This window comes from Eleutherodactylus coqui, chromosome 7 (assembly GCF_035609145.1).
Source record: "Eleutherodactylus coqui strain aEleCoq1 chromosome 7, aEleCoq1.hap1, whole genome shotgun sequence".
NCBI classification, from domain to species: domain Eukaryota; kingdom Metazoa; phylum Chordata; class Amphibia; order Anura; family Eleutherodactylidae; genus Eleutherodactylus; species Eleutherodactylus coqui.
The window spans coordinates 224652010-224677459 of NC_089843.1; the positions used below are offsets into that span (position 1 = coordinate 224652010).

The window sequence follows — 25450 nt, forward strand, 5'->3', positions numbered from 1 at the left end:
TTACATATCTGCCTGAGATGGAACTGCATGCTGGGGTTTACAATGGATATAAAAAGTCTACACACCCCTATTAAAAGCCATGTTCGCGTCATGTTACAAAATCCAACAAAGTTAAATCAACTCAAATGTATTTCCACCTTCAATGACCCGTTATTTGTACAATTCCATCGAAAAACAAACTGATATATTTTAGGGTGGAAAAATACCAAAAAACTACAATAATGTGGTTGATAAGTGTGAACAGGCTCATATTTAGGGATGGGGTTCAGAATTAGCCAATCACATTAAAACTCATGGTAAATAGTAGTTAAGATGGACCAATACCTCTGCAGCGCCACCTATTGGAAAGCAGCATTTCTGCAAGTCAATGTCGGACCTTTTTGCGGGATGCGTTGTGATTTTATGGCACCACTTTGAGGTCCGTATAATGTACTGTTTAAGTTTTCTAATAACATTTTTGGAGGAATGGAAAGCAAAAACTTCCGCCATCGTTTGAGTTTTCTTTTTATGGCGTTCACGGTCTAATATAAGAGATGTTAACTTTATTCTGCGGGTCAATAAAATTACGGAAAAAAAACTAAATTTCTATTGAGGTCTTGTTTTTGGGATACAAGTTGTAGTTTCCATTGGTACCATTTTTGGGCACATAAGAGTTTCGGATTGCTTTTTATGGCATTTTTGGGGGCAGATGAAATAACGACATTAATTCTGCAGTCTTTTAGGTTGTTATTACAATATTAAACAAAGGCAGAATTCTGTTGGCAATTCTGCTTTAAAATGTGCATTTAGAGGCACGGATTTTGGTGTAGAATTGCAGGACGGCTTATACCACAATGTTGTGGCAGAATATACTGTCCGGTGTGAAAGCATCCTTAAAGGAAACCTGTCACGTTGGAGGTGCAAACAGCACATTATAGAGCAGAAGGACCGCAGCACGCTCACTCCGATCGGCTAACACACTCAGACTAAACACCCCTGTAATACGTACCTCTCATGCTCGCCTACAGAACTTCACCAGAGCAGCACCCATCCTCTGGAACGCTCTACCCCAAGGCATCCGGACAATTCCCGATGCACGAAATTTCAGACGTGCCTTAAAAACGCACCTCTTCAGGGAAGCATACCAAATCTCCTGACCTAGTCCCCCGCCCCTCCCTATGGTGCCCCACCCTGTTTGCCTTCTGATAAATGATCTGTACATAAAATGTCCTATTGCCTGTGTTCCCCACCCCCTGCACCTCCTGTACCACCCCCAACCCATTTGTGTCTAACCCAATGTATCTCACATAATAATTGTTGTATTGTTTTGCATTTATCCATGCCTGAAAGCGCTGCGGAATAAGTTGGCGCCATACAAATAAAGATTATTATTATTATATTATTAGAGAGAATTACCGGAAAAGATTTAGCATCGCTTGTACTTTATTCACTTAAGTCCCTGCTCATTCTGAGCTTAGAGGTCCAATGGGCGGGCTATCTGCAAATTAAATCACCTTTCTATATTAGCAGACTCTAATAGGCTGACTTGCATAGCAGACCTAGGCATTTAAGGGGTGTTTCTCCGCTCCCAGCCATTATAGAAGGAGCCTGGCTGTCAGCTCTAGCTCTGGCCAGCCAAGGACCTCCAAGGCAGCCTTAGAATGGGCCTCTATTTGAGTTTTTACAGCAATGTGGATTGTATGGTGCATCGATTTGAATATTCAGAACTTTTCAAAGTTCTTTTTATTGAATTTTATGTCGCAGTAACAGATAATATCCAAATGGCAAAGAATATAATTAAGACAGATATAGTGAAAGATATAAAGAGACCTGCAGGGGTTCATTAGGAATAATTATACAGATTATCCGACACATTTAGGTAGTGAATAATAAAAGCTACACTTTAGTTTTCTACACTCAGAAAGTACCCAGAAAGCTATCATTTGTTAATTATGCCAGATATGTGAATGGTGGCCTAGAGGTCAGAGTGCGGCGCACAACACGTGGCAGAGGGAGGTGGAGAGGGTGGTAGGAAAGCGAGAGGAGGGGGGTGGGGCAGGGGGGCATCAGCCAGAAGAAAATCGCAAGTTGGGAGGTGGATCAGTCCTGGGAGGTTATCATGGAGATGAGTGGTATATCCGGAGACCATTCTTTCAGGGTTGATCTTAGCTCTAGATCATCATCAGAGGCATCACAGGACGGCACATCTGCTTTGGGATTTTTCGCAGCAGGATGAAAGTGAAAATGAAGTAAAACTGGGTGAAGAATAGTGACCGGCCAGCTTGTTGGAGGTTCAGACATTGGGCTGACTGAATATCGGGTCAACATTTATGATCCATGTAAATATGAAATGGTTGAAACGAACCTTCCAACAAATCTCTCCTCACTTGTAGGGTGATTTTGACAGCAAGTCATCCTCTATCATCTGTGGAACAATTTCTCTCAGCTGGGGTGAAGAGCTTGGAGAAGAAGCTGCATTCTTTTGGTACAAAAGAACTCCTGCTTCAAGGAAAGAAGCGTCAACCTCAAGATAAAAAGGTTTTGAGGGATGCAGGCAGTGAAGAATGGGCGTTCTGGCAAACTGACCTTTGAATTGGATAAAGGCTTCTTCAGGCTCAGGTGACCACTTCTTCTGGTTAGCACCCCAATGAGTCATAGCAGACAACGGGGCAGTCAGTGTGCAGAAATGTGAAATAAATCGACAATAGCAGTTCGCAAATCCCAGAAAACTCTGAATGGCTTTCAGACTGAGAAGTTTTTGCCCATTGAGGACAGCTGATAACCTCTCCTTATCCATGGTGGGGCCTTGGGCCGAGATGATGTAGTCTGAAAAGGGCAGACTAGACTGCTCAAAGAGGCATTTTTCCAACTTAGCATAGAGATGGTTTTGATAAAGGCGCAACAGGACAGTCTTCACATGCATGCGGTATGAGGTCATATCACTGGAGAAGATCAGAAAGTCATCCAGAAAGACTAGAACTGATGAACAAAGAAGATCTCAAAATACATCATTCACAAATCCCTGGAATACTGCTGCAGCAAATGCTTGTAGTGTCAATCCTTCGTAATGAAGTTATAGGCTCTATGAAAATCTAACGAAAAGTTCAAATATTAGAGGAAGTAGATAATTATTCTTTATTGTAACAGCATTTAAACCTCTGTAAATCAATGCATGGATGAAGAAGATCCCCGCACCTGCTGGAGAAGAAGACTTCCATATGAAGCCATGATCAAGATTTTCTTTAATGTAGTCCTTGGTCTTCGGCAAGGATAACGGGTATACTTGGCCTTGGGGTGGTGTACACCAGGAAGATCAGTCGCTGGTACAGTCATAAGGTCGGTGTGGAGACAGTGTCTCAGCCTCCTGGCACATTGAGGAGGGAAACCTAGAACCTTAGAGGAAACTGGTGGTCTTAGGACTGGAGTTACAGTATGTGGGTATAGCAATAAGTATTGTAACGTGAAATCTGTCCAGTGTGCCAGTTGATGACTGCAGAATGCTTGAAAGTGTAGAAAAAAATAAACTAATAGTTCAAGGTTCACAGTCCATCGGACAGTTCCATTACAGAAAATCAATAAATGGGCAAAAATAGAAAAAGACAACATAAGAGTCAAGAGAGCAAAAAGTTTTTGATCATGTGTGCAACTTTATCAACTCATAAAAAGATACAATTCAGGCTGTCTTACTTATGTTGGGACTTGTGTCATGAAGAAGGTTGTTGGACTCAAGTGACTTCCAAAGAGGCAGATGGAGGAGTTTTGTTCATCTTTCGTCTTGCCCTCTGACTTTGGTGTGTTGACTGTCTCCCACGGGATGGGTGTAGGCAGTGGTCAGATGTCTGATGAGCTGGATATTATCTCTTGAATTGTGCAGGATATTGGGGATAGTGCAAAAGTATTTAATATCTACAACGTAGATGCCAAAATGGAAAAATCAAGTGGTATTGGTATTTATTGAGGAAGAGAGCCATCATGAAGGCCTTTCAGAGGCATCTCTTGTTGACTATGGATGTTGCAAGGTCTTGGAAGTTGTTGATTTGTGGTTCTTCAGAGACCATTCCTATTGATGTTGAACTTTGGAAGATATACTAGCATTCTGCATCTAACGTTCCTTGGCAGGTCTGAGCAATTCAGTTTGGGTCAAAGCTATTGGTGAGCTCTTTCTATAATGAGAATATGATGATCTGACTTCTCTAGAAAAGATTTCAGTTAATGCTTTAGGAATGGCTCCAGTCACAATATATTCAGGGAGGCTTTTGATTCTGAGGTGATTTCTCTTGTCCTGGTTTTCATGATTCTGTAATGTAAAGTACAACTTATTGATGTAGTCTTCATGAGCAGCGAGTTACCATATGACTAGTCAGGGACCCTGGGTGGCAGTGGCGCGGTTCGCCGTGGTGTCCTGGGACGAAGTTGCTCCCCTGTTCGGGTCGGCGGCACTGTGCTCCGGTGTGCGGGCACGGCATGTGGTACAAGCGGCTGTGCGTGCGCATGTGCCTGTTATAGTGGCTGGCTGTGAGATCTGGTCAGCTGGCTTGATTGGTCTCCACCCTAGGGGCAGAGACTCCTGAATATAGTCTGGCAGCTGCTGATAGCAGTTGCCAGTTATTGGTTCCGGCCTTTGTGTGTTTAACCTCAGTCTTGCTCCAGTGGAAGTTACCCTGTCCCGATCTAGCTCTGCCTGTGTGCTGTGGTTTTCTTTCCTGTATGTTATTCCATCTGCCTAGCCTGTCTGTACTAGTGAGTAGTCACCTGCATAGGTATGGCGGTTCCTTCCTGTCCTGCCACTAGGCAGCGTAGGGTCAGTGTTGGCAGCCTGGACCTGTCCACCTTCGGGACTATCTCCTGGAAGGGACATTGGCGTGGGTGAGGGTCATGGAGTCCCGTGCCGTGCGTACCTGTGCACTCTACTAGTATCGCATCATACCTGGGCCATGCGTACCTATGCACCGCACCAGTACTGTAACATAACAACTGGCCCAAAAAATGTTTTCCTGCATTTTTTTTGGTAGGATTTACTGTGTGAATGGAGTCCTACAATGCGATTACCGGTCAGATTTGTGACCTGGTCGGGATGGTTCAGGTCCTGTCGGGGCATCTCAACCATCATGAGCAGCGGTTGGTTGTGCCCGCTGATCCAGTACCTGAACCTAAATGCCCATTACCTGAGGTGTTCTTGGGGGACCGGAAAAAATTCTTTGTCTTCCGGGAGGCTTGTAAGTTGTTTTTTGTTGGATCCGAGCCCCAGCGGGCGGGGATTGTTATGTCTCTGCTCAGAGAAGGGCCTCAGTCATGGGCCTATTCTTTACCGGCTGATTCTGCTTGTCTGCAGTCGGTAGACTCTTTTTTCATTGAGCTGGGGAATATTTTTGATGAACCCGATCGTGCGGGTTATGCAGTCAGTAAGTTGTCGGCCCTTCGCCAGGGGCGCCAGTCGGCAGAATATTGTTCTAGTTTCAGGCAGTATTCTGGTGAATCTGCATGGAACGACTGTGCGCTCAAAGATTTGTTTTTAGTAGGCCTGTCTGACGCAGTAAAAGATCTATTGCTGTCCCATCCGTCATCATGTACCTTGAATCAGGCTATGGAATTGGCAGTCAGAGCTGATCGTAGTCTCAGGTCTAGAAGGGAAGCTAAGCTAGAGTACCGTCCAGATTGTGGCGCTAAGTCTCTGGCGACTTCTACAGCCTGTACTCTATTGTCAAACCCCGGAGATGATGGTGTGGAAGTGGACCGGTTGAGTCCTGGAGAGCGGAGGTGCTTTCGGGTTTCTAACCAACTCTGCTTTTACTACGGCAAGGCTGGTCATCGCATCGCATCCTGCCAGGAAAGGCAGCTACGGAAGAAGCAGAAAAACTTCAGCTCCTAGGTGACTGTCGGGAGGGTCATCTAGGAGGTCAGGTACTCCCTAAATTACTGGTGCCTTGTAGTGTGTCTTACAGGGCTTTTCACAGGGTGGGACAGACATTTATAGATTTTGGGTCGTCCACAATCCTTATCCATTTGCAGTTCGTAAGACCACTGTTATCAAGGTTTACCGCATTCGGTTTGCCGATTCACTTTACCAGTATCGATGCAACCCCTCTGTCCTCTGGGGTAGTGCGTTGGAGGACACCAGAACTTTGGTTCAAGGTGGGCGCATTACATTCGGAGGTTATTTCATTTCTGGTCATGGAAAAGATGTCCATGGATATCGTCCTGGGATTGCCGTGGCTAAGGACGCACAATCCTCAGTTCGATTGGACTACTCTGGAGCTAGTTCGGTGGGGAGGATCCTGTCAGGATCATCTAGTGCCTGTTACATTGTGTTCCACCGATACTATTAGTATTCCGGACTATTTACGGGATTTTCAAGATGAGTTCTCTAAGAAGCTTTCTGAGGTATTACCCCCACACCGCGAATGGGATTGTAGGATTGATCTGGTCCCGGATAGTCCCATCCCTAAGGGGGCCATATTTAATCTGTCGGGTGGGGAGCATGAGGCTCTTAAATCCTATATTTCAGAGGCTTTAGCCAAGGAACATATCAGACCATCAAAGTCACCAGCTGGAGCACGCCTATTTTTTGTTGAAAAGACAGATGGGTCGTTGCGGCCTTGTGTCGACTATCGGGCTTTAAATAAGATCCCTGATCTGTTGAATCAGGTGGTGGGAGCACGCTGGTTCTCTAAGCTGGACCTTCAGGGAGCTTATAATCTTATACGTATTAAGTCTGGTGATGAGTGGAAGACCGCGTTCAACACCCCATTGGGGCACTTCGAGTGACTGGTTATGCCCTTCGGGTTATGCAACGCCCCAGCGGTTTTTTAGTGGTTTATGAACGCGGTCTTCCACGATTACCTAGGGGTTATGGTTGTCTATTTGGACGACATTTTGGTGTACTCGTCGGATTGGGATACACATGTCAGACATCTCTATTTAGTGTTAGAGCGGCTATGGGAGTACCAATTGTATGTTAAATTGGAGAAGTGCTCGTTCGGGCTTAAACGCGCGTCATTCCTTGGGTATATCATCACTCCAACTGATGTGTGTATGGAGTCAGACAAGGTTGCTGCAATCACACAATGGGTTAAACCAGATAATTTGAAGGCTCTTCAGTGCTTTCTTGGGTTTGCCAACTTTTACAGAACATTTATCAGAAATTTTTCAGTGATTGCACAACTGCTGACTGATGTCAGGAAAAAAAGGAGCGGATGTGACGTCGTGGTCTCCGGAAGCTTCAGAGGCGTCTGAGCAACTTAAGAGGGCTTTTTCCACCGCGCTGGTGCTTGCTCAGCCAGACCCTCAGAAGCCCTTTTTCGTGGGGGTAGACGCTTCTGAGGTTGGGGTCGGTGCAGTCCTCTCCCAGGAAGTGGAGGGCCGCTCAGGGTACAGTCCGTGTGCCTTCTTTTCCCGTACATTCAGTAGCGCCGAGCGCAACTATGTTGGGACCAGGGAATTGTTGGCAATAAAATGGGCATTTGAGGAATGGCGTCATCTTCTGGAGGGGACCTGACACCAGGTTACAGTCTTCACCGATCACAAGAACTTAGTGTATCTTGAGAATGCTAAGTGGCTCAATGCACGGCAAGCCAGGTGGGTGCTTTTCTTCTCGAGATTCAATTTTACAGTAACGTACCTGCCGGGAGATAAAAATGTGAAAGCTGACGCCCTCTCCCACAGTTTTGGGACTCCGGAGGTTAAGGACTCTTCCCTGGAAGGTATCCTCCCGCCCAGTGTCGTGGTGGCAGCCCTAACACAGAACCTTCCGGCTCAGCTTCAGGAATAGCAACAAGAAGCTCCGGAGGGGGCTCTGGCAGGGAAGTTATTTGTACCGATGTCCCTATGGTTGTTGGTTCTGGAGGAGCCTCATTCCTACGTTTTTGCAGGGCAGCCGGGGGTCCAGGGGACTCTTGAGCTATGTTCCCGATTCTACTGGTGGCCCGTCATGGCACGGGAGGTCCAAGAGTTCGTAAATCGGTGTTCAGCTTGTGCACGTGGTAAGAGTCGCCGTAAGAGCCCTGAGGGACAGTTAATGCCATTGTAAGTACCTGGTAGTCCATGGTCGCAGGTGTCCATGGATTTTGTCACTGACCTACCTCTGTCACAAGGTTGTTCCACCATTTTTGTAGTTGTTGACAGGTTCTCGAAAATGGCTCATTTTATTGCTTTCGAAAAATTACCATCTGCCGCTAAATTAGCGAACATTTTCATTAGAGAGATTATAAGATTGCACGGAATACCGGTCAATATAATTTCGGATCATGGGGGTGCAATTCGTGGCCCAATTGCGGAGTGCCTTCTGTAAAAACTGGGGAACATCTCCGTCTTTCTCATCAGCATTTCATCCGCAGACGAATGGGCAAACGGAACGTAAAAATCAAGACCTAGTACAATACTTGCGTCTTTTTGTGGGCGAGAGGGTCAGTCGGGGGGGGGGGGTAGAGTTTTTACCTTTGGCCGGATGTCACCTTTCTTCTGTGTGTTCGGTCGGCATCCCCGGTTCCTGACTTCCATTTCAGTACCTACAGCTTGTCCCGTGGTTGATGTTGTTACTAGTGAGTTGCGGGAGGTCTGGAATGGTGTGCACAAGAATCTGGAGGAAGCAAGTGGTCGTAAGCAAATACGTAGTTGTAAAAGGTCCACTGTGTCGGAGCCATTTGAGGGCGGTCAGAAGGTCTATCTGTCCACAAAGAATTTAAAATTGAAGCTCCCCTCGGTAAAGCTTGTGCCGTGTTTTATCGGTCCCTTTGCCATAACGCAAGTCATTAATCCTCTAGCCTATGAGTTGGATGCACCCTCCAGGCTGGTTGGTTTTTTTTGGACAGTTTTGAAAGTTATCTTTAAAAAGTTATCCGTGTCTGCTTGGGTGGCCATTGGGTTAGTGTGAAGGTATGCTTTCCACCTTTCACCAATATGCTCAACAAAAAAGGGTCACGCGCTTGAGATCTTGATGATCACCCACTTTAGAAGTGAGAGGTTGAGTTGTGAAATTTTAGTCCAGAAGTTAGAGAGGAGGAGTCCAGACCAGTTTAGTTCTGGTACAAAAGTACATCTTACAACCGCAGCAGTTACCGGGCAAGGAAGTTTGGAAAGTAAGTAGTGTGCTGTTTACAGATGATTGCTTCTAATGATCAAGACCTGAGAAGGTCGAAACGCGTCCTCAGATACTGAATGAAGAGAAAAGAAAGCTTTTATGTCTATGCATCCAAGCTCCTATCATTTAAATGCACTTGGATTACTTCTAATGGTAATTCTGGACTGCATTTCCTTCCACGGGTTGGCTCCACGGCTCCAGTACACAGCTTTACTGCTAGGCCATAGGCAAGATAGTGCACCTGGTTGCAGGCCTCGATCACTACCTGTCTTATGTCCACACTTATGTCCACACTTATGTCTACACTTATGTCTACACTTGACTCAGTTTATATGATGCTGCTTAAACAGCATATTTTTAACAGGATAGAAAAGAGGGTTCCATAATGGGAGGTCTGATGACTTGAACTGGTGCAAACAATTAACAAAGTGTTCGCCAACTCACCCATAATCAGGCAGTGCATTAATCATGAGCCAAATAACCGACTTCGACAGGTTCAATAGCAATAAACTCATTCCCGTGGTATTGGGGACACACCTGGACATCGGGGTAGTAGCCAACTGTAATGTGGTGGGGATACTCCAGGAGCACCAATATCTAAGTGGTAAGCCTCAATACTTTAGGCCGAACATAAAGGCCTGTTACAGAACCTGTCAGGACGCCACATGCTCATGGAGCTCTCAGAAAGCGGCAGACCTGGTGATCACGCACATGCAACCTTTTATATGACGTGTGCGAGTTTCAAGCATCTTGATGCCATATTGCCCCACAGCCAATAGGATTCTCGTGTTCAACAATAATGCTGAAATATGCATTTTGCAATAATAGAAAATAAACAGAAGAGGTCGCCGTCGTACCGTATAGCGAATCGTATGTAAACCATTATACAGAAAGCAGAACATATTAACAAACACTTGGTGAACTCCCCATACCCCGGGCTGTGTTACTTCATGTATCCCATTCCAATCCCATATGTTTGTAGAGTTGGAGCCACTTGTTCCCCAAATAGCCACTTGGTGGCAGTAGAAATTAATTGAATGCTTAAGTATTAGAGGAGGAATAAGCTGGAACAGTAGAACAAGGAAGGAGTTCTGTAAATCTTGTAGATCCAAAGCTCTAAAGGTCTTTGGGTTAATAAAACAAGTAGATCTCCAAAACTGTAATCCTAAAGAGTTAGGGCTGTGCACTTACTTTATCTTCCCCCAGATCTGAGGGCTCCGTACCGGCTCCTTCATTGCATGTCCTCCTCTCAATAACCAGGCCGTGTCAACTATACCTAGAGATGTGCTTGGATGGCAGACACAGTAACATCAGGAAACCCCATGGCGCTTCTCTGGCCATGTTTAGCAGGCTGATGGGACCGAGTGTAAGTGGCCAAAGTGAAGTGGCAACGGCTTTGTGAGAAGAGCACTCAGCTGCAGTCACTAGGCCATCGTCTAGGCCCAGGGCACTTCCCCCCCGGGCACACTTGAAAGTGGACTATGCAGGGTGTTACAGGCCTTGTCTGCTGCAACAACTTGCTAAAGGGCCCTCCGGGAATGAAGAGAGAAAGAGGGAAAGAGGACAAAAAAGAGGAGGAAAGAAAGAAGAGCCAGTCAGCAGGTCATCTTTAATGTAACAGACAAAGCTGGAAGTTAATGTTATCCCCCTGAGAGGAGCAAGGTTTAAAAGTCTAGAAGTGTGTGCTAAACTCATCAGTGTCTGCAAATGCAATTTCATCATCTACCTCAAGGGAACATAATGCAAGTGTTGTAACTACTGAACTACCAAGTACCCTCTCTCTGCAACAAAGTGTGCAAATTGTTTTCATCTAAAGTCAGCCTGGAGTGCTTCCCACCACCTACAACAACTGCACTGAGGCACCACACGAGACTGCAGGGGAGTAAGGACTACTACCCCCATTTTTGTTTAGTTCTCCACTTTTTGTATTTTTAACTTTTGCCTGGAATGTGTCCCTACCCTTATCCAGACTGGCATCAGGACAGAGTAACATCTTACCCCATCCAACTCTGCGGGTAGCAGGTTATAACAACTACCTATTTTTATTTTGTTTTTATTAACTTCATTATTTGATTTATTAATTTCACCACTGGCTTTAGTTTGCCTCTAGACCGTCTTTCTTTCCACTCTGCCAGGAGGAGCAGCAGAGCCACCATGACTACCATCTCATTTTTCCCTCGCTGCTCAATACCTCCTACGTCTGCGTTGCAGTGATAGTCTTTTTAATGCTTGTTAGTAATAATGCATTGAGGATATTGGGACCCTAGAAGAAGCTGGCATTTTGCAGTGTGATTAGATGAACTGTCACCGAAGGTCCCAAAATAGGTTCCTCTATTGGCCTATAAAAGGCTATCAGAGGCTTCTTGTGTGTAGTGACCTCTTCGTCCACTTGTGTAGAGCTTGTTGATGTAGAACTCTGAGAGATTTCCCCCCGTTACCCGAGTCTAAGAGGGGCGCATTACTGGGATGTGAGAAGCCGGATAGTCGTATCGACAAATTGTCCCCCACTGGGCTGTTCAGACCAGACTGTTAGGGGGTGTTAGGACCAGTGGATGGGGGCACATAAGGTGACCAGGCTCAGGATGCCCCCTACAGACCACCAGTAGAGAGAAGCATCTGACCAGACTGTTAGAAGGTGTTCAGACCAGTGGATGGGGGCACACAAGGTGACCGGGCTCAAGACGCCCCCTACAAACCACCAGTAGAGAGGAGCATCTGACCAGACTGTTAGGGGGTGTTGGGACCCATCCGTATCACATCTTGTATCCAAGCTAGAGGCGGTACAACAGGGTACTAGAGCCTCCATGCCTGCCTGTATCACATCTTAGAAGCGTACCAACAGCGTATTACTTGGTTGCTAAGGGTGCCTTTACAAGAACAAACTCCCACCGACATTACACGTGCAAGTTCGCGGTTTTTATGTGAGTGCGATGCGTTTTACAAGAATAACGCGTCACATTACTGCGCATGAAAATCGCTTACTATTTCCTACGGGAGCAAAAAAGAATTGCATCGCACTCGCATGAAACTCCAGTTTTTTGCTCCCACAGGGAAGAATACGCAATTCTTGCATAGAATCACCCAAAAAGAGGACAAGCTGCAATTTTTCTTGCACTGCTGCGAGTGAAACATTGTACCTCTCGTAATGCGGAGACACTGCATGAGATGATCGCCCCGAGCAGCGCAGCTTCGATTAGACTAATTCATCTCTTGTTGTTAGGACTGATATTAATACGGTTTTCCCTTGTAATGATTCCTGGTTATGTGGAGTCTCTGGATACAATGTATCAGCCCTGCTTGTACTGCTGATGTATGCAGAGCAGCCGCTGCTCCGGTGATGAAGCCGTTAGCCATCCTGGTTACAAACGTAGACCTGTTGAGGCTTCTTTCACGGCCGGCTGATGTGCGCTGTGATCTGATGCACTGGATTCCATTCCATGGCCAATATAGCGCCGGCTGTTTTTACGTTGGGCCCAAAAGATAGTCCTGAATAAAGTCGCAGGGGCAGAAAAAGTCTATTGTAACCAAAACGAAAAGGCCCTATTCTGTGAGGGGCCAAAAGATAGTCCTGGAACTATGTTTTGGGTTGCAATATGTCGGCCGCTGCATTGGCTCCTATGGGAGTCCATGGCAGAGGCCGCAGGTGGGAGGGAGTTGAGCAGCGTGGCTGCTCAACTCCCTCCCTCTGCTCTCCTGCCCATCGCAGGCTCACCTGTCCTCTCCTCCCCATTGGCTCTCTGGAATGGGGGGGGCGGAGCTAAGCGCCGACCCACCCCACCTCCTCTCTTGGCTGGCTGTGGACAAGGGGCGGGATGTGGGCGGAGCTAAGCTCTTGCCCTCTCACCCCCCATTGTCTATAGCAGTGTTTCTCAACTCCAGTCCTCAGGGACCCCAACAGGTCCTGTTTTCAGGATTTCCTCAGTATTGCACAGGTGATGTAATTATCGTGAGTGGCTGAGATATTGCCATAGGTGTTCTCGCTATAGGAGATCCTGAAAACCTGACCTGTTGGGGGTCTCTGAGGACTGGAGTCGAGAAACACTGGTCTATAGCCATCAATTAACTTAGCTCTGCCCCTGTCCCGCCGCCCCCTTCCCCACTGCAAAAGAACGAGCGTGGAGGAATAGAGAGGTGAGCCTGCGATGGGGAGGGCGGGAAAAGGGGCAACGACATAGTAGTCTCAGCCTATATGCGCCGGGACCCATGCCATCTGAACGGGCACACAAACATTAGATTTGTGCGCCTGTTCACAAGTTTTTTCACCCCACATTGTAGCGTATATTGGCTGCCGTGAAAAAGCCGAAGGCGTCATGGAAATCACTGGGAGCTGCGCCTGTAATTCCAAGCACTGGCCACAACGCAGGGGTCGGAGCAGCTGCTTTCATCATGACCCCTGTGTGCAGCATCATTACCAGCATGAACCTGATCAGCTGATTGGCCGGGTTCGGAGTGCGCGGACCCCTGCAGATTAACCATTAACGACCTATCCCGAGGAAAGGTCATCAACAGTATTTGTGCCTCGAAAACCCTTTAATGAATTGAGATTCTTTTAAATGAACTACCATGTTTTCCCGAAAATAAGACAGGGTCATATTAATTTTTGCTCCAAAATATTTCTTTTTTTACATGTATAGCTGCCTGGACACTATTTAAAACTCATGCTAGGGCTTATTTTCAGGGTAGGTTGTATTTTCAGGAAAACAGGGAGTACTTTTATCCAAACATAGTAACTCAGCGCTAATGTGCCTGTCTGCTGCGGGTATACGGGATCCGAGCTCAGAGGCTGATCTTATGGTAAACTGTAAAGTCTGCCATTCATTCTTTACATACAGCCAATTTGTTTAATTAATTCTGAAGTCGATAAACATCCCATGACCCCCCTTGTTACAGAAGCAGGAAATAGCGGATTTACAGACGCTCTCCACTGAAAGCAGCACCAGGGTGACATCTATTGGTGAATGCTAGTATTGCACCATAGGACTGAATGCAGCACCAGCCAACTGCTCCACTCTAGAGATGAGCGAGTATTGTCCTTAGCGAGTACCTGCCCGCTTGTGAGAAAAGATTGGGGTGCCGGCGGGGGAGATCTTCTCCCCCCCTCCCCCCCAGCTCCCTCCTGCTCACTCTCGCAACACAGTACTCACTCCCACCGGCACCCGACTTTTTTCTCGTGAGCGGGCAGGTACTCGCTAAAGACAATACTCACTCAAGTATTTGCCCTTAGTGAGTATGCTCGCTCATCTCCACTCCCATCCGGACCTTTTAAAATAAAAAGAACATTTTTTATAAGAGTTCTTATAAATATTTTCTATGTTCCAGATAGATTAAGTTATAACGGAAGGCTCGGGTACTGCAGGCTGACCCGCCGTGCTCTGATGTACCCTCAGTGGGGGCAGTGAAACACGTTACCCATGTCAGGACTCTTCCTCATTAGGGCTCCCACCCACGTGCGTCTTTTTAACGCTGCGATATCTCTGGGTTTTTTTTACGCGATTGACAATGGGACTTTCTAATGTTAAAAACGTATCGCACAGAAATCGCAGAGCGCCAACGTGTGATGCGTTTTTGACAATAGAAAGTCACATTGACAACTGCGTTGAAAAACGCAGCGATATCGCAGCATTAAAAAGACGCAAGATTTCAGAATCTGGAGTGGCCGCCCACAGCATGCAATGCAAAAATGATGCTTCCTGCACACCAGCGGAAGCCAATTGAAGTTTTGGCTCGTGGATGAAGAATCGCAGCGTGCTCCATTTTCCTGCAGATTCCGCATGGACGGCTTCCACTGAAGTCAATGAAAGCTGTCTGACCCGGGCAGCGAATACCACGGGGATGCCAGCTGGGCACAGCGTTGGATTCCGCTGCAGGCTCACACATGTGCAATCCGACCTGCCCATCTGCATGCGGCCTTAAACTACAGAAGGTGTTATACACCCTCCTGGTTTCCATGTATATTATGAAGGTAACATAGCGGGTCCGCACTTATTGTGTAGCCCAACAGTCAATAGAAGACAATGGGCTACATAAATAGCGTAAGGCGCAGAACGAATGATTCCGCATGTTAAACAAACAGATGCCATTTGCAGAACAAATAGTTGGGGCCTGCAGTGCCGGCTATACCTGTAGGACACTAGAGAAGGGCTGAGCAGTGTAGATGAGAATAAGTAGCAGTAGGACACCCACAAGCAGCTACCGCAGCACACCTGGGTTTGCCTCTGCTTTTCTCCTCATCCTCTCCCCTATTTTCTCTATCGACTTGTACAGGTAGTGCAAAAACAGCTGCTTCCCAGGTCATAAAAACTGATCATGATGCACCTGCCCAACATCACCTGAGATTACATGGTGTTGGTTCAGTCTTTGACCCTGCAGTGTTGTATCATAAAACCAAGGGTTTGGTATAAAAAGAAGCTACCCACAGGTATGGTTTTGACCCCCCTAAAGGGGGCTGCTGGGAACAGTTATCTGCACATACAGGTGTGGCCTCTAGACGGGGGTGCTGGGAACAGTTATCTGCAGGTACAGTTGTGGCCTCTAGACGGGGTTGCTGGTTACAGTTATCTGCAGGTACACGTGTGGCCCCTAGAGGGAGCTGCAAAGAGCAGTTATCTGCAGGTACAGGTGTGGCATCTAGAGGGGGCTGTTGGGAACACTTACCTGCAGGTACAAGTGTGGCAACAAGAGGGGGCTGCTGGGGGTAGTTATATGCAGTTAGTAGCACACATATAGCAGCTGATAGACTGTAAGTGAGTAGTGCAGGTACAGGTGTGGCATCTAGAGGGGGCTGCTAGGAGCAGATATCTGCAGGTACATGTGTGGCCCCTAGAGGGAGCTGCTGGGAACAGTTATATGCAGGTACAGGTGTGGCCCCTAGAGGGAGCTGTTGGGAACAGTTATTTGCAGGTACAGGTGTGGCTTCTAGAGGGGGCGGCGGGGAACATTTATCTACAAGTACAGGTGTGGCCTCTAGAGGGGGCTGCTGGGAACATTTATCTACAAGTACAGGTGTGGCCTCTGAAGGGGGCTGCTGGGAACATTTATCTACAAGTACAGGTGTGGCCTCTAGAAGGAGCTGCTGGGAACAGTTATCTTCAGGTACAGGTGTGGCCTCTAGAAGGAGCTGCTGGGAACAGTTATCTTCAAGTACAGGTGTGGCCTCTAGAAGGAGCTGCTGGGAACAGTTATCTTCAGGTACAGGTGTGGCCTCTAGAAGGAGCTGCTGGGAACAGTTATCTTCAGGTACAGGTGTGGCCCCTAGAAGAAACTGCTGGGTACAGTTATCTGCAGGTACAGGTGTGGTCTCTAGAGGGAGCTGCTGGGAACACTTATCTGCAGGTACAGGTGTGGCCTCTAGAGGAAGCTGCTGGGAACACTTATCTGCAGGTACAGGTGTGGCCTCTAGAGGAAGTTGCTGGGAACAGTTATCTGCAGGAACAGCTGTGGCATCTAGAGGGGTCAGTTGGGAACACTTACTTGCAGGTACAGGTGTGGCAACAAGGGGTGGCTGCTGGGAGCAGTTATATGCAGTTAGCAGCACAAATATGGCAGCTGATAGACTGTAAGTGAGCAGTGCAGGTACAGGTGTGGCCCCTAGAGGGAGCTGCAAGGAACAGTTATCTGTCGGTACACTTGTGGCCCCCTAAAGGGGGCTGCTGGGAAGAGTTATCTGCAGGTACAGGTGAGGCCTCTAGAGCGCACTGATGGGAACAGTTATCTGCAGGTACAGGTGTGGCCTCTAGAGGGGGCTGCTGGAAACCGGTATCTGCAGGTACAGGTTAGGCTCTAGAGGGGGCTGCTGGGAACAATTATTTGCAGGTACAGGTGTGGCCCCTAGAGGGAGCTGCTGGGAACAGTTGTCTGCAGGTAAAGTTGTGGCCTTTAAAGGGAACTGCTGGGAACAGTTATCTGCAGGTACAGATGTGGCACCTAGAGGGGGCTGCAAGAAACAGTTATCTGCAGGTAGAGGTGTAGCCCCTGGAGGGAGCTGCTGGAAACAGGTATCTGCAGGTAGAGGTGTAGCCCCTGGAAGGAGCTGCTGGAAACAGGTATCTGCAGGTACATGTGTGGCCTCTAGAGAGAGCTGCTGGGAACAGTTATCTGCAGGTACAGGTTTGGCTTCTAGAGGGGTATGCTGGGAATAGTTAGCCTGGGTTCTCGCACGCCACATTCCTGACGGAAATCTCGCTTCTTTGGGGCAGCGAAAAACCGTGAGATTTCCGCCGGGATAAGCGCTGCTCCAAAACCTGCGGCAATTAGCATTTCTGAGAAAACACGTCCACATGGCTGGCTAACGCCGGGATTAGCGGCCGCAGGCAGATTCGCTGCAGCAAAACTCCGGACAGAATTTCCACGGGAAATTCGCCCGTGTGAACCCAGCCTAATCTGCAGGTACAGGTGTGGCCTCTAGAGGGGGCTGCTGATAACAGTAATCTGCAGGTACAGGTGTGGCCTCTAGAGTGGGCTGCTGGAAACAGTTATCTGTAGGTACAGGTGTGGCCTCTAGAGGGGGCTGCTGGAAACAGTTATCTGTAGGTACAGGTGTGGCCTCTGGAAGGAGCTGCTGGAAACAGGTATCTGCAGGTACAGGTGTGGCCCCTAGAAGGGGCTGCTAGGAACAGTTATCTGCAGGTACACGTGTGGCCTTTAGAGGGGGCTGCTGGAAACAGTTATCTGCAGGTACAGGTGTAGCCCCTAGAGGGAGCTGCTGATGACAGTCTACTGCAAGTACAGGTGTGGCGTCTGTAGGGGGCTGCTGGGAACAGTTGTCTGCAGGTACACGTGTGGCCTCTAGGGGGCTGCTGGGAACAGTTGTCTGCAGGTAGAGGTATAGCCCCTAGAAGAAACTGCTGGGAAGAGTTATCTGCAGGTACAGGTGTGGCCTATATGGGGGGCTCCTGGGAACAGTTATCTGCAGGTACAGGTGTGGCTACTAGAGGGGGCTGCTAGGAACCGTTATCTGCAGGTAGCAGCACACATATAGCAGCTGATAGACTGCAGTAAAGTAGTGCAGGTACAAGTGTGGCCTCTAGAGGGCTGCTAGAAACAGTTATCTGCAGGTACAAGTGTGGCCTTAAGAGGGGGCTGCTAGGAGCAGATATCTGCTGGTACAGGTGTGGCCTCTAGAGTGGGCTGCTGGAAACCATTATCTGCAGGTACAGGTGTGGCCTCTAGAGGGGGCTGCAGGGAACAGTTATCTGCAGGTACAGGTGTGGCCTCTAGAGGGGGCTGCAGGGAATCGTTATCTGCAGGTACAGGTGTGGCCTCTAGAGGGGGCTTCAGGGAACTGTTATCTGCAGGTACAGGTGTGGCCCCAAGAGGGGGCTGCAGGGAACAGTTATCTGCAGGTACAGGTGTGGCCCCAAGAGGGGGCTGCAGGGAACCGTTATCTGCAGGTACAGGTGTAGCCCCTAGAGGGATCTGCTGATAACAGTCTTCTGCAGGTACAGGTGTGGCGTCTGTAGGGGGCTGCTGGGAACAGTTGTCTGCAGTTACAGGTATGGTCTCTAGGGGGCTGCTGGGAACAGTTGTCTGCAGGTAGAGGTGTAGCCCCTGGAAGAAACTGCTGGGAAGAGTTATCTGCAGGTACAAGTGTGGCCTCTAGAGGGCACTGCTGGAAAGAGTTATCTGCAGGTACAGGTGTAGCCCCTAGAGGGAGCTGCTGATAACTGTCTTCTGCAGGTACAGATGTGGCATCTGTAGGGGGCTGCTGGAAACAGTTATCTGCAGGTACAGGTATGGCCCCAAGAGGGGGCTGCAGGGAACAGTTATCTGCAGGTACAGGTGTGGCCCCAGGAGGGGGCTGCAGGGAACAGTTATCTGCAAGTACAGGTGTGGCCCCAAGAGGAGGCTGCAGGGAACAGTTATCTGCAGGTACAGGTTTGGCCTCTAGAGGAAGCTCCTGGGAACAGTTGTCTGCAGGTGCTGCTAGGTACAGTTAGCTGCAGGTAACAGCACACATATAGCAGCTGATAGACTGCAGTGGAGTAGTGCAGGTAGAAGTTTGACCTCTAGAGGGGTATGCTGGGAAATAGTCATCTGCAGGTACAAGTGTGGCCCCTAGAGGGGGCTGCTGGGAGAAGTTATCTGCAGGTACAGTTTAGGCTTCTAGAGGGGGCTGCTAGGAATACTTATCTGCAGGTACTGGTGTGGCGCCTGTAGGGGGCTGCTAGGAACAGTTATCTGCAGGTACAAGTGTGGTCTCAAGAGGGGGCTGCTAAGAACAGTTGTCTGCAGGTACAGGTATGGCCGCTAGGCGGGCAGCAGGAAACAGCTATCTGCATGTAAAAGTGTGGCCCCAAGAAGGAACTGCAGGTACAAATGTGGCCTTTAGAGGGCCTGCTTGAAACAGTTATCTGCAGGTACAGGTGTGGCCTTTAGAGCGGGCTGCTGGGAACAGTTATCTGCAGGTACAGGTGTGGCCTCTAGAGGTAGCTGCTGGGGACAGTTATGTGCAGGTGGGCACTGCCTGTGATTGGTCACAGCGCTCAGCCTATCACAAGCAGCGCTCAGCCTATCACAAGCAGCGCTCAGCTGTCATTCAAAGAATGGCTGAGCGCTGCCAGTGATTGGCTGAGTGGTCAGCCAATCAGAAGCAGCCTTTCCAGCAGGCTGGGATTTTAAATGCCTGCCTGCTGCAAGAACTTCAGAGAAGTGCAGGGAGAACAAGCGTGGCGGATAGGTGACTGTTTTTTATACCAGCTAGGGATGATTTTCAGGGAATGGCTTATATTTAAAGCCCTTCCCTGAAAATCACTGCAGGGATGTCGGCAGCAGGATTTGTGCGCACCTACGCGGCGCACCTACGTGTTAACGAGGCCTTACATGGTACATTAAGTGCGGCGATGGGTAAGTAAAGGAGTTATGATCTTTTTAAAGGGTGGAGGAAAAAGCGAAAATGAGAAAAAAAGGGCCGCGTCATTAAGGTGTTAAACAAAACTTGTAGGTGGGCTCAGCTGATGGGGTCTCGGCTGATGTGCGGCCCGACACTCTTGGTTTATGTGTCTGTCTCAGCGTCCGCGCATGAACAACACAAGATATTATTGTGGATCTTTAATTGTGACGAGACCCCAGCAGACCGCAGCCATGTGTGGCTTCTACTACTTCACCCGTATCCACAGCAATACATTACCCATACTTCAGTCTTTTATTTTATCATATGTATTGTGTGTGTGTGTGTGTGTGTGTATATATATACATACATACATACATACATACATACATACATACATACATACATACATACACACACACCTAAACGGGCGCTCACATTCAGGCACGGACATACAGATATGCACCATGCTGACAATAATGTTGGGACACATATAGAAGGGGATGACATTGGATTGTCTTCACATTTTGCCCCCGGTGTTGGCTGCCTTCACATTTTGCCCCCGGTGTTGGCTGCCTTCACATTTTGCCCCCGGTGTTGGCTGCCTTCACATTTTGCCCCCGGTGTTGGCTGCCTTCCGCCTCAATGACTGCAGTCTTACTCCTCGTCTGCTTCCCACCAGATCCCCATAGATGTGTGGAGGGATTTGCCTCCATTCCTGGAGGAGCGTCAGATAGTAATGTGGGGGATGATAGGCATGTTGGGCGCACGGATACGGCGTGCTGGTGGTAACGCTCAATGGGATTGGGTTCAAGTTCAGGGTTGGTGTTTTTCATTAAATGTCTTTTAAAAAATATGGATGTTAGTAAAAGCCGCGGTCAGTCCCTTCATACCCAACATGTCGGGTCCCAGCGGTTATTGACTGGATGGATTATGGTGTATATCCATGGTCTTATCCATGCAGTACTCCTTTATTGGGCATTCATTTATACTTAAGGTTGTACATAGATTTTAGCCTCATGACTCCGATGCTCGCAGTGTATTTGTTTTTGTACCATTAAAATGAGAAATAAAATCCTAAAAAAATCCGTTGCGCCGGCGCCTTGTACAGTGGTGAGCCGCGCCGGCGCGCTGCATAATCGTTAGTTGTGTATTGGTATAGCACAACTCGTGTGTATACGAAGTGTCAGCGCAACTCATGTTTTTAGGATTTTATTTCTCATTTTAACCAACTGATCGCTGACATTGGCGGTGGCTCCACCTGACAGAAGTAGCTGATAGCCACCAGGAAAGATCAGACTCCGCCCCCAAGACTTCAGGACCGCGTTGGTGTGCCTTCATTATGGGGTCAGGAAGGGTTAATCATGCAGCAAGAACACCATCTTTCGTGCAGCACACAGGGCCACGGAGGGGGGCAGGACCATCATCTCCAGTAATAGATTACTTAAGTTCTGATTCTTACCATGAATTACTGTTACCATCAGCTTCAAGCAAATGAACAGCCTTAATGATGACATCGCTGTGAGGTATAATCAGAAAGGAGGTAAGGCCAGAAGTTCCCTTCTTAGACTTTTCTTCAGGCTGAAAGTTCCACCTTCCAAAGGATAAAGCTATGACCCAAATTAATAGTAGGAAAGGCCCAAGACCTGCGAAGACAAAGGCATTCATTAATACATTGCCCTTAGATTTATACACTCTGCTTTGAAGGCGCCAGGGTCGGCTTATTCTTAAATTGGGGTAATCTGTAGTGCCCAGTGCATCATCCTGGTCCCCTCCATGTCATACATGTTTGTTTATGTTGATGCACTGTGCAGAGCTGTCTTGTCATTTCCAGTGTGTTTGTTGCACAGCGGGCTCGCGGAGGACAAGATGGCCGGGCGCGGGCTCACGTATTTTGGCCATATAATGTGAGCAGAATCGCTAGAAAAATCTATAATGTTTGGACAGATCAGAGGTAAAGAAGACTCGGCCACCAAGGGACACGATGGCTTGATATTGTCAAAGCTGATACTGGCAAGGATATCACACAACTGAAAGAAGCAAAACCGAAAAACATGACGGGAGCTCGCCTGTAGGGTCACCGAGAGTCGTGAGTGACTAAACGACTAACAACAATAGCCCCCCCCCCCCTATTGGCCATTACAGGAGCTGCACCACTACAATGAATTCCTACAAGCCCCATTCAGATGAATGTTGCAGTCTCTTGGTTACTTCTGCAATAAATCTGTGAGAATATACCCTAAACTGTAGATGTTCCCAGCTCCACTACCTCTGCTATATGAAGTTATAAGAGGAGGATTGTTACAGCTTTGGATATTGGGACATTGAAGAAGATGCATGGGCAGTATTCTGTGCCTGCCATCTAATAAAGTAAAGCTATGTGACACATCTAAGATCTTTAAAGGAATTGTCCGAGACCCGTAACCGAGGATTCATCATTAGAGATGAGCGAGCACCAAAATGCTCGGGTGCTCGTTACTCGAGACGAACTTTTCGCGATGCTCGAGGGTTCGTTTCGAGTAACGAACCCCATTGAAGTCAATGGGCGACCCGAGCATTTTTGTATATCGCCGATGCTCGCTAAGGTTTTCATGTGTGAAAATCTGGGCAATTCAAGGAAGTGATGGGAACGACACAGCAACGGATAGGGCAGGCGAGGGGCTACATGTTGGGCTGCATCTCAAGTTCCCAGGTCCCACTATTAAGCCACAATACCGGCAAGAGTGGGCCCCCCCCCCCCCCTCCCAACAACTTTTACTTCTGAAAAGCCCTCATTAGCAATGCATACCTTAGCTAAGCACCACACTACCTCCAACAAAGCACAATCACTGCCTGCATGACACTCCGCTGCCACTTCTCCTGGGTTACATGCTGCCAACCCCCCCCCCCCCCCCCACGCACGACCCAGTGTCCACAACGCACACCAAAGTGTCCCTGCGCAGCCTTCAGCTGCACTCATGCCACACCACCCTCATGTCTATTTATAAGTGCGTCTGCCATGAGGAGGAACCGGAGGCACACACTGCAGAGGGTTGGCACGGCTAGGCAGCGACCCTCTTTAAAAGGGGCGGGGCGAGAGCCCACAATGCTGTACAGAAGCAATGAGAACTCCAATCCTGTTCCACCTCCGTCAGGAGCTGCAAACGTGGGCATAGCAATGGGGAACCCATGTGCCACACACTATTCATTCTGTCAAGGTGTCTGCATGCCCCAGTCAGACCGGGGTTTTTTTTATAAATAGTCACAGGCAATGGGAATTCCGTGTGCCCCTGACAGCATGGGTGGCTCCCTGGAACCCACCGGCGGTACATAAATGTATCCCATTGCAGTGCCCAACACAGCTGAGGTAACGTCCGATTAAATGCAGGTGGGCTTCGGCCCACACTGTATGCCCCAGTCTGACCAGAGTTTTTAATACATAGACACTGGCAGGTACAAATCACTAATGTGAAGTCCCTGTGGACCCACAGCATGGGTGACTCCCTGGAACCCATTGGCGGTGCATAAATGTATCCCATTGCATTGCCCTGCTCAGCAGAGCTAACGTCACATACAATATAGATGGGCTTTGGCCCACACTGCATGCCCCAGTCAGAGTGGGGTTTTTAATACATAGACACAGGCAGTTACAACTCCCTAATGTGAAGTCCGTGTGGACCCAAAGCATGGGTGGCTCCCTGGAACCCACCGGCGGTACATAAACAAATCCCATTGCAGTGCCCTGGACAGCAGAGCTAACATCAGATTAAATACAGGTGGGCTTCGGCCCACACTGCATGCCCAAGTCAGACCGGGGTTCTTTATAAGTAGACACAGGCAGGTACAACTCTGTGTGGACCGATAGCATGGGTGGGTCCCTGGAAGCCACCGGCGGTACATAAATATATCCCATTGCATTGCCCAGCACAGCTGAGGTAATGTCGTGCTTAATGCAGGTGGGCTTCGGCCCACACTGCATGCCCCAGTCTGACCGGGGTTTTTAATACTTAGACACTGGCAGGTACAAATCACTAATGTGAAGTCCGTCTGCACCCACAGCATGGGTGGCTCCCTGGAACCCATCGGCGGTACATAAATGTATCCCATTGCAGTGCCCTGCTCAGCAGAGCTAACATCACATACAATACAGGTGTGCTTCGGCCCACAGTGCATGCCCCAGTCAGACTGGTAATATGTACGATAACAGTAACCGCGTTGGTGGGAAATGGCCTCGCCACCATCATGTCTTTGGGAAGCCTCCATTTCCACACCCCAGTGACATAGCATTAGCAGCGGTATAGTCAGAGCCCAGAATTAGTAACATTTCAGCGGTAGCATTAGGGACAGGCCCCAGTAACATATCACTAGCAGCAGTATAGGGGGAGCACAGTATTAGTTCCATTTCAGTAGTAGTAGCAGTCAAGACAGGCCACAGTAACATTCCCGCTGCAGCAGTTTAGGGAGATAACAGTCTCTTTCACATTTCAGTAGTTGCAGTATAGACAAGGCCCCAGTTACATTTATGTAGCAAAAGTGTAGGCCAACCCCACACACCTTGCTGTAGCATGAGTGCAGGCAAAGCCCATAAAAATTACTAGGATTACACTGTAGGCGAGGGCCCAAAAAAATTGGTGTACCAACAGTACTAATGTACCTCAGAAAAATTGCCCATGCCCAACCAAGAGGGCAGGTGAAACCCATTAATCGCTTTGGTTACTGTGGCTTAATTTGTAACTAGGCCTGGACGCAGCCCAGTAAAACGTATAAAAATTGTTTACAAAAATTCTATGACTGAGCCTTGTGGGCCTAAGAAAAATTGCCCGTTCGGCGTGATTATGTGAGGTTTCAGGAGGAGGAGCAGGAGGAGGAATATTATACACAGATTGATGAAGCGAAAAGGTCCCCGTTTTTGATGGTGATAGAGAACAATGCTTCCATCCGCGGGTGCAGCCTACGTATTGCTTAGGTATCGCTGCTGTCCGCTGGTGGAGAAGAGAAGTCTGGGGAAATCCAGGCTTTGTTCATCTTGATGAGTGTAAGCCTGTCGGCACTGTCGGTTGACAGGCGGGTACGCTTATCTGTGATGATTCCCCCAGCCACACTAAACACCCTCTCTGACAAGACGCTAGCCGCAGGACAAGCAAGCACCTCCAGGGCATACAGCGCGAGTTCAGGCCACGTGTCCAGCTTCGACACCCAGTAGTTGTAGGGGGCAGAGGCGTCACCGAGGACGGTCGTGCGATCGGCTACGTACTCCCTCACCATCCTTTTACAGTGCTCCCGCCGACTCAGCCTTGACTGGGGAGCGGTGACACAGTCTTGCTGGGGAGCCATAAAGCTGGCAAAGGCCTTGGAGAGTGTTCCCCTGCCTGCGCTGTACATGCTGCCTGATCTCCGCGCCTCCCCTGCTACTTGGTCCTCAGAACTTCGCCTTCTGTCACTAGCGCTGTCGGATGGGAATTTTACCATCAGTTTGTCCGCCAGGGTCCTGTGGTATAGCATCACTCTTGAACCCCTTTCCTCTTTGGATATGAGAGTGGAAAGGTCCTCCTTATACTGTGGGTTGAGCAGTGTGTACACCCAGTAATCCG

At 48.4% G+C, this 25450-nt stretch overlaps 1 protein-coding gene across 1 annotated transcript in view; it reads right to left on the reverse strand.

The window, feature by feature from the left end:
* ADGRL3 (adhesion G protein-coupled receptor L3) overlaps positions 1-25450 on the reverse strand; it is a 604084-nt gene that overhangs the window by 415229 nt on the left and 163405 nt on the right. Inside the window, exon 3 of the mRNA XM_066574505.1 lies at positions 21343-21526. Within this exon, the coding sequence (XP_066430602.1) occupies positions 21343-21397 (55 nt within the window). The 5' untranslated portion in view covers positions 21398-21526. The remainder of the gene's footprint in view (positions 1-21342; positions 21527-25450) is intronic.